Consider the following 10,038-nt stretch of genomic DNA (forward strand, 5'->3'; position numbering starts at 1 on the left):
AAATTCAGGTATTTATAGCCATGAAGTATCTCTTCGGAAATAAAGCAAGGGTTCATGGAGGAAGTAATGGTTCAAGAAAAGGTGTATCATTTTGAAACAGCCATGTCTGTCCCTTCCGAAGCAGTATGTCTTTTCTGAACAGTCACACCTTTTTCAAAACAGTGTGTCATTTCCTTGAAGGGTTGCGTCCCTTACAAGTTGCGTTTTTGCATGCATTTGCATGACGTTCACGGAGAAAAATAATTTCGTTGGATTTTTGAATTAATAATTTCACTTGTTTTTTCAAGTTTCAAATAAACTTTGTCTAAAAAATTAATCTCTCGATCCGAAGCCAAGCGAACGACGACGAAGGCTCTAAGCAACTCTTGATTCTTGCCTCACTATCCACTTGAAGGTATGTTTCTTAATAAAAGCACATGAAAGTTGCTTTCTTCCACTAATGTGGGAGAAGTATGCTTTCCTTTAAGTGAGTACACTTTCCTTTAAGTGTGAGCTCACTTTTCCTCGAATAATTCCCTCAATTTTCCATTCACACATTCAAATGTAATTTTGATGAAAAAAGAAATTGATAAATATTTGAGGAATAAATTTATAATTTAATAAGTTAATGCATGTGTTTAAATATTTTATGTTATTAATTAGAGCCGTTAATATGGGCCAAGGCCTGATGGGCCAACCCAATCTGACCTGTAATTTGATGGGGTGGGCTTTAATTTTTGCAGCCCGTTTAAGAACAGAGCTTTTTAGTCCTTCCTGAATAAGCCTATGGCCCGTAGGGCTTGAGGAATGTGGGTTGGGCTAGCCCGTGGGCCGGCCCATCAGTCAAATAATAAATAATTTAAAAATAAAATAAAATATTAAAAAATAATAAAAGAGTTAAAAAACAATCAAGTCTAATGATGACCATTGACTGGTTTCATTAACAAAGAAAATGAAAACAGGAAAGTTCCCTACTTTCCTATCTAATAAATAATAAAATAATAAAATATCTACCACTATAACATAAAAAGTACATTGTATTCTTCACTTTCCCAATTTCCTTAGTTCAGCTAGCCACCTCCTTTTAACTATATCTCCCTAAACGCATCATCAGCTTTCAACCGTGATATTTCCGATTGAGTAGTGCCACCTCTTCATTTTCTTCCTACTTTGGGTGATTCGAGCTCTGGCTCCCTTTTGATTAACAAACATTAATAGTATGTGTTATTGTGTGATAAATATTTATGTTTATTAACAGTGTAAAATTAAATTATAAAATATTATTTTTTAAAAAGTGGGTTGGCCCATGAGGCCCGCAGCCCAGAGGGCTTCGTGTTTTTTAGACCGTTATTTAAATGGGCCATCCCAGCCTGACCCGTCAAACTCAAAACCCGTATGGGCTAGCCCAGATGGGCTGGGCCAACCCGTATTGACAACTCTATTATTAATGCATAGAAAATTGTGATATTAGTAATACATAACTCAATATACAATAGTGTATATAAGTAATGAATTGTTTGATACAGTGTATTAATAAAAATAATGCATGCATTAGTCTTGTATATTATTAGTACATCGTTTGCTACATTTTTAACCTTTGTATAACTAATGTCTTGCATTAGTTATACACTTTATTGTGTATTGAGGTGTGTATTACTAATACTTCAAAATCCATAGCATTAATAGTACAATTGATCTAATACATGCATTAACATGAATAAGACACAATTATCCCTCAAAATTTCTTTTGCTTTCTTTCTGATATATATATGTGGAGGGTATTATTATAAATTCATTTTTAAGAAATTATTTAATTTATGTTATATTTAATACATCAAATCAAACACTGTATAAGAAAAATACAAGTATAACTAATACAAGTATAGCTAACACAAACACTACTAATACAAACATTACTGCTACTAGGGGTGGGCATAAATACCGAAAAGCAAAACTACCGAACTGAACCAAATTATTTCGGTTTTCCAATTTTGATCTTTTGGTTTTTCGGTTCGGTTTTGATTTTTTTTTTTATAAATTTGATATTTCGATTTTTAGGTTGACGCAATTTGATATTCGGTTTAAACCAAAATTTTTAAATATATATATATTAATGTATATAATATATATTTATTATTTAATATTTATAATATATAAGCCTATAAGTTATTAGGCTTTAGCTACAATCCACTACTGCCTACAACCCAAAGCCCCAAAATCCAAATACATTCAGCAATCGAAATTAAAAGTTATTTTTTCCATTGATTTTTGCAACCGAAAGTTAATATATAGTCCTCCATCTGATTTTTGCATTGGAGGTGATTATTCTTATTTGTCACCTAGAAAACTTTACAAGGTTATATTAATTTTTCTTTAATGTAAGAAAGTTAAACTAGTCCGATTTATAAATATAATTTAGCCCAGTAAATAGGCCCAAAACCAAAAAATCAAAATTATTAAACCGAATAAAATCGAACCGAACCGAACTAATTCGGTTCGGTTTTGGGTACGCCTAATTCCATAACCGAAAACCGAAAAACCCGAAATAAAAAAATCGAACCCGAACCAAAGTACCGAACGCCCACACCTAACTGCTACACTATATTTTACAGCATTCTTATACACTCCATCAAATGATCCTTACAAGCTTAAGTTTTGTACATTGTCAATGTACAAAATATTTTACACTATCAAGTAAACTTGACCTACTATTGTAGGTTACCTGATTTTTACATAAAAATTAGAAAAATAAATTGAATAACCTATAAATCTAAGGTTACCTAATTATGTAAAATATTTATACACTAATAGTGCACAAAACTTAAGTCTGTAACTAACATAAATTTTAAAAAATATTTTAAACAAAAAATTAATAACACACAAAAATAATATATACATTATGTTTGTTAACACGCTCTAGCTGCTAGGAACCCATGTGTATTATACGCAATTTGTCATATTATTGTGCATTAATTGATTGTTTTATTGGCTTAGGAGATTCATGCGGGCTCCACTTGAATTTTTTTGGTCACAGGTTGCACTCAATTTGCAGTTTTTTTTTTTTGAGTTTTTGGCACGTGATTTTTCTCCTGATGAGAACTACTGATATGCACATGACATGTCTATTGTCTACTGTAATTATTCTTGGGCGTACGGACCTTATGTAACAAATATTATAAATTATAAAAGTTAATAATTTAAAATATGAAAAAAAATTGATTGACTTCAATTTTCATTTGTGTCACCATAAATTGGGAGATATATATTGTGTCCGTGGTAGGAGCCTCTCTATCTTGTCCTAAATAGGAATAGTAGTGGTTTATAAATTGGAAGGAATAAATGGAGGGCTAGTCCATTCATTTCCACTATTCCTTCATCAGGTATCTTGTTGGTGCCTTGGCTAAGTTTCCAATTTTTGAGGAAGAAAAAAATAATGGCAGAGTCATCGCCTGCACGTTTTGGTATATTATGTTGCGCTGAAATAGCTCGTAAAGTATCACGCGCCATCGCACTTACTCCAAATGCCACTATCTCCGCCATTGGCAGCCGTACGATAGAAAAAGCAACGGCATTTGCTAAGGAAAACGGGTATCCGTCAACTACGAAGGTTTATGGGAGTTATGAGGCCGTTCTGGATGATCCTGAAGTGGATGTCGCGTACATTCCCCTTCCGACTAGCATGCATGTGAAATGGGCTGTGTTGGCAGCCCAGAAGAAGAAGCACGTTTTGTTGGAGAAGCCGGTTGCGTTGAACGTGAAGGAGCTGGATGCGATACTGGAAGAGTGTGAGTCGAATGGGGTGCAGTACATGGATGCTACTATGTGGATGCATCATCCTCGTACTGCTATCATGAAAGAGTTTCTCTCTGATTCTCAGCGTTTTGGACAACTCAAATGGGTATATATCGTCCTCTTATTTCAGTTTTATTTTTTCTTTCTTTCTTTTTTGGGGATCCTTGAAGATGGTCTTGTTTTCTGTTAACAGGTACATAGCACTTATACCTTTCTTGGAAACTCGGAGTTTCTTAAGAATGACATTCGTGTAAAGGCGGATCTTGATGGTCTAGGCGCTCTAGGAGATGCTGGTTGGTACACTATTTGTGCAATATTGTGGGCTACTGATTACGAGTTGCCCAAAACAGTGACAGCTTTACGTGGTCCAGAATGGAATGAAGCTGGAGTTATCCTATCTTGTGGCGCTTCTTTGAATTGGAAAGACGGAAAGGTAGCATCTTTTTATTGTTCGTTTTTAACCAATACGGCCATGGATATTGTTGTTAGTGGAACCAAAGGTAACTTGCGTGTCCATGACTTTGTAATTCCATTCCAAGAGAATGTGGCTCCGTTTTACACAGTGGAAGGTTCGAGATTTGGTGAACTTGCTATATCGATTCAACCTGCACCAAGTGAGCAACAAGTCAGGATAGATCTTCCTCAAGAGGCTTTCATGATAAAGGAGTTCTCTAACCTGGTCGGAAATATCAAAGAGAAAGGTTGTAAACCTGACCACAAGTGGCCAACAATTAGTAGAAAGACACAACTTGTGGTGGATGCTGTCAAGGCATCAATTGAAAATGGTTTCGAGCCTGTTGAGGTCATCTATTAATTGGTTGGTGTTCAGCTTATTTCCTTGTGTAATCCGAACGCTATGTTGTTCTATCTGAATGTTGTATTCACTTGGCTGTTGTATTTCTGAATAAGGCCTTATCCTGACTACATCCATTGTAGCCTCAGTTTGTTTACCATGTATGTAACATGGGTGTTTGAAACTATTGATAAGGCCAGAGATAGCAACTTTTCTTTTTTTCATTGACATGACACTCTTAGAATCTTTTGGTTCAAATGATTAAGCCCGAGCGATAAATACCCCGATTACACGGACCAATTGAAAGGCATATCTATTTTCAAATCAAATCTTGAAGCATCTCAAGTGCCAAAAGCATACGTGAAGCCAATATGTCCGTGGTCCATAAATGGAGTTGCTAATGGAACCAAATGAGATAGGGTCCACGACTTGGTAACTCCTTAGTCATTATCAGAACAAGTTGCCATTTTTGATTCCATCACAGAGATCCATTTTTAACAAAATCATTTTCATTGTTGATTAGTTGTGCATCAAAATGATTAATTAATAAGTTATTTTTCACTGAATCACATCAAAATTATCTTTGTTAAAATAAAGTGAGATGCCAAATTCGCATTGTTAGGGTCAAACCTTGCTCTCATAATCCAAGGCCAATACCCAAAACAATGCAGTAAAAAATCTCGATGTGAGATATGCCGAAAAGAATTTCGACCTGAACTCTTTTAGCGCGGGCCAATTATCTCCGTCTAGGAGTGGTAAAAGGGTGGGTTGAGCTTGACAAACTGAGACTACAATGGAAGAAGTCAGTGTTGGGTTCAAAGTATATGAAAAAGTGTGAATAAAAAAATGGAGGAAAAAATGGTGGAGAAGGGAGACACCAATTTAGAAAGTGTACTCCCAAATTGGAAAGTTCACTCTTTCTCCCACATTGGTGGAAGAAGAGAACTTGTGAGTGTTTAAAATAAGGAACACTTACTCAACATGGTAAGTGAGGCAAGAAATAAGAGATGCCTCGCGCTATTGTCGTCGCTTGCTCGGCTTCGGATTTGGAAAATGATCGATCGATGAAATCTATCTTTCTGGACAAAGTTTATTTGATAGAAATTCAGTTCGAAAATACCAAAGGAAAAAACACAACTTTTTCTGTGTTTTGATACTCCATTTATATGCATGCATGCAGATTCTGAAACAGTGCAGTGCTGAAACGAAGGCATGCAACCCTTCAACGAAGTGACACACTGATTCATGAAGTGGTATGCCTGTTCGAAAAAGACACATTCTTTGGACGAACAGACATGGCTTTTCCAGAAAGGTCACACCTTTTAAGTGAACCATTGCCACTTTTCAGAAGAGGCACATGTTGGCTATATAAACCTGCTTTCATCCACAGGTTTAGGTACGAATTTTCTGAAATTAAAAACTCTCTTCTTGTCTTGAAAAACTTTCTGTGTGATCTATCAAACTGTTGAGTGAGTTCTCTAAATCCAACAATTTGAGGTACAACTATTGTTCGGATTAAAGGTCATTTCATCCTGGGACGAAGATTCCAAAATCTCGGGTACAGTGAGGGGAATTATTCCTTAAGGACACTCCGTGAATTTGGAGGACTTGGTCTTAAATTTTGTTTCATCTCTTTTCTGAATCTTAACACGCTTCTTAGATAGATTATTCGTAATCTAGTGTTGAAGGTGTTACAGAACTTCATAAGTGTTCTTGTCTTGGACTTGAACTAGTGTTGAAGTTTGTATTTCTTATTTACAGATTCTTGTACCCGAATACATAAAAGATAACAATCAGATAACGCCTTATTCAGAAATACAGCACGGCCAATTCAGTGAATACCATGTTCAGATACAGTAATATAGTGCGTTCCAATTACACAGGAAAGATATATAGCTGAACACCAACTAATAGATGACCTCAACGGGCTCGAAACCTTTCTCAATTGATGCCTTGACAGCATCCACCACAAGTTGTGTCTTTCTACTAATTGTTGGCCACTTCTTGTCTGGTTTATAATCTTTCCCTTTGATACTTCCAACCAGGTCAGAGAACTTCTTTACCATGAGAGCCTCTTGAGGAAGATCTGTCCCGACTTGTTGCTCAGTTGGTGCAGGATGAATCACAGTAGCAAGTTCACCAAACCTTGAATTTTCCACCGTGTAAAACGGAGCAACATTTTCTTGAAATGGAATTACAAAGTCATGAACCCGCAAATTTCCTTTGGATCCACTAGCAACGATATCCATGGCAATATTGGTTAAAAGCGAACAGTAAAAAGTTGCTATCCTTCCGTCTTTCCAACTCAAAGAAGCGCCACAAGATAAGATAACTCCAACTTCATTTAGTTTTGGATCACGCAGAGCTGTCACTGTTTTGGGCAATTCATAATCAGTAATCCACAAGATTGCGCGTATACAGTACCAACCAACATCGCCTAGGGCACCTAGAGCATCAAGATCAGCCTTTACACGAATGTTATTCTTAAGAAACTCCGTGTCACCAAAATAAGCAACAGTGCTATGTACCTGTTAACAAAAAATAAGACCATCTTCAAGGATCCCCAAAAAAGAAGAGTCTTGCGTCCAAACTTAGATTACAAAGTAAAGAGAAGTTGGCTAGGAAAAGGCAGTAACCTCAGAAGCCATCATTCGGGTTCTCACAACTCTGGTACAACTGCTTTGCATCAATTCTACTTTATTTCTCTAGACACCTAATCTTTTTACCCTCCCTCCCTTCTCTCAATTCCCATTTCCTTCTTTGTAGGATTATTCATTATATTGGGTATGTTGTTGTTGTTGTTAATAGTCGAGATATCAATAACAATATACTCAGTGTACTCCCACAAGCTTGAGTCGAGATATCATATAACCAAAAGTATAGTACATCATACAGGGGCCATACCTTATTTCTAAGTATATTACCACTTTGAACCAAATCCACATAGACACAATCTACTGCATAAATGGATGGTGTCTCCTTTACACTTGATATATTACAAAAAGAAGAATGATGTACCCAATAAACATTTATCTATACAAAGTTTTTTAGTACTTCCTCCGTAGCACTTTACTTCTTGTCTTCACTAAAAATAGATGATCGAAAATAGTTATCATCTTAGAAAATTAAAATATGATCGAGTACATTCTTCCGGAATACTTTATAGTAGATGAGTTTCAACCAACAAAGTTGTGTAATTTTTCATTCTTTGCTTGACAAGTGGAATGCAGGTCCTACAAGTATCTTTATTTGCCCACACTTTCTTCCTCTTTCACTAATTTTTTATATTGTGAATTGGGTAGGAATTAGGAGAGAAATGAAAGAAGTAAAAAGAAACTATAAGAAATTATAGTTTTATATTTTTTTCCCCTAAAATGAGCAGTAAATTCCATAATTCAACCGATGAATATTTAGTAGGCATTTGACTATAAAAAACATATTTATTTTATTTGAAAATTTTGATTTGGAGTTATGTTTGAAAATAGTATTTGGAGTTAATAATTTAGAATTCAAATGTATTTTTTTAAAAAAAGAAAATTTGATTGGAACTTGAGATATAATTTAAATGGGGTTATTTTATGAAAATAAACTTTTAGATTTTTTTTGAGAAAAAAATCTAAAAGTGATAAAAGAGAAAACAAATAAAAATTTCTAAAATTTCAAATTGTATTTAATATTTTTATGGCCAAATAAGAATTTTAGAGTAAAGTGCATACATATTTCAAAATAAGGTGAATACAATTCATGACCAAATGGGTCGTTAGTAGGCGTTTGGCATATATATATATATATATATATATATATATATATAGTTGGAGTTGTATTTGATATATAATTTTTGCAGAAAATATTTAAAATAATGTTAATACATGAATTTACTTAAATAAAACATTAAAAGTGGAAAATAAGTTGAAAAAAATATTGTAACATATTTTCTAAATTTGGATACACCTCCAAGTTGGATTAGAAATTTTTATTACTATTAAATGTCAATTTTATATAAAGTGAAAAATTATTTCAACAAAAAAAAAAATCAGATTTTTACAAATGTGCAAAATTAAACCTTATATGTGAAATTAGCATTTTCCATTTTCTATAGAAAGAAAAAGCTTTAGCATTTTTGTGAAATTTATTTCTACTATTATCTGGCAATATTTATCCATGTTACTAAAAGAATATATGTCCAACAATACATGTTCAAGTTACTAAACAATATATGTTCAACAATACTTGTTCAGTTTGAAAACTCAATAATAATTTACTCATTTTTATCCATTTTTTTTATTATTAGATACTATTCATTATACAATTTCTTTACTAAATAACTAAATTTATTATTTCAAAGGTGGTATAATAAAATTATCTTGAGTATTTATTGTTTTTTAAAAATTTGTCAAATTAATATTAGATAAATACCGTTAGACGAAGAGAGTGAAAAACAGATGAGAGAGAAAATAACTAACTCAAATAAAGAAGGGTAGAGCATGAGGACAAAGTCAATGTAAGACTCATATTTTCACTTGTCTGACAAAGAATAAAAACACACACAACTTTGGTTTTTTGAGCATCACCCACCATAAAAATTTTTCATTCTTCCCATTAATTTTTCCTTTATTAATTAATACTACCTCTGCTTCATATTTACTTGATCCTTTTACAAAAAATAATTTACATAATTATAAATATAATAGTCAAAACATGTGCTAATTTTTTAGGCTTAAGCTATCGACAAACACTTAAAGTTATTTCGAAAATTTACTTAGATCCCTCAATTAAGGCATGTACCTATCAGACTCCTAACTCACCTAAAATTTGATTTTGTCAGGCCATTTTTTGTCAATCAGCTAAAAGCTAAAGTGTGTGCAACACACACGAGTTGATGTGGTAAAAATGATGAATTAAAAGGTGACACGTGGCATTAAATCCAATAATTATTAAAAAATTATTATAATTTTTTTAAAAAATAAAAATAAGAAACTGGTTATTAAATAGTAATTATAAAAAAAATTAAAAAATAAAAATAAAAAACTGGTCCCCCCTCTCCCTCCTCATCTTCCTCTTCATTTGGTCATTTTTATTTCTTTTTTTCATTTTTTTTGACGATCAAATTAAGACAACAGATTAAAAACTAAATTATCTTCTTTCGACACCAGGAGGTCGTGAATGAATTGGGGATAAGAGCCATATCTGTTTAGATATCGTATTATATCTGTTCACAATTAAATTGATTTATCACCATTTCCTTGTAAAATTCTGTAATAACTAGCTTTTAACTAATTCTAAATCATCTTCAAAAGAACCAACGGAGATTGTGCTTAATGCATAATATATTTATGAGCTTTACTCAGTTTCAAAGAAAAATTTATGAGCTTTACTTTTCAAGCTCAAATTTTTGGACATAGAGATGTCTTGGAAGCAGTTTCACCGCACTGTCTTCATGAAACTAGACGATGAGGGGAGGGGGGGGGGGGGGG

General features: G+C 33.5%; 2 protein-coding genes across 2 annotated transcripts in view; one reads left to right on the forward strand and one right to left on the reverse strand.

The window, feature by feature from the left end:
• Positions 1-3,188: 3,188 nt before the first annotated feature.
• On the forward strand, positions 3,189-4,792 carry LOC107853498 (uncharacterized oxidoreductase At4g09670). Its single transcript, XM_016698488.2, has 2 exons — positions 3,189-3,877; positions 3,965-4,792. Exons 1-2 carry the CDS (start codon positions 3,413-3,415, stop codon positions 4,583-4,585), a joined length of 1,086 nt encoding a protein of 361 aa, XP_016553974.2. The 5' UTR covers positions 3,189-3,412; the 3' UTR covers positions 4,586-4,792.
• Positions 4,793-6,340: 1,548 nt separating this feature from the next.
• LOC107853495 (uncharacterized oxidoreductase At4g09670) overlaps positions 6,341-10,038 on the reverse strand; it is a 6,434-nt gene continuing 2,736 nt past the window's right edge. Inside the window, exon 2 of the mRNA XM_016698484.2 lies at positions 6,341-7,092. Within this exon, the coding sequence (XP_016553970.2) occupies positions 6,472-7,092 (621 nt within the window). The 3' untranslated portion in view covers positions 6,341-6,471. The remainder of the gene's footprint in view (positions 7,093-10,038) is intronic.

This window comes from Capsicum annuum, chromosome 4 (assembly GCF_002878395.1).
Source record: "Capsicum annuum cultivar UCD-10X-F1 chromosome 4, UCD10Xv1.1, whole genome shotgun sequence".
In the NCBI taxonomy this organism is placed as follows: Eukaryota; Viridiplantae; Streptophyta; class Magnoliopsida; order Solanales; family Solanaceae; genus Capsicum; species Capsicum annuum.

What these genes read in the sequence shown, in the direction of transcription:
- LOC107853498 (XM_016698488.2), top strand. Translation starts at nt 3,413, where the DNA reads ATGGCAGAGTCATCGCCTGCACGTTTTGGTATATTATGTTGCGCTGAA. An exon ending in GTTTTGGACAACTCAAATGG is followed by an intron (nt 3,878 to 3,964) that starts GTATATATCGTC and finishes TTCTGTTAACAG; the next exon opens with GTACATAGCACTTATACCTT.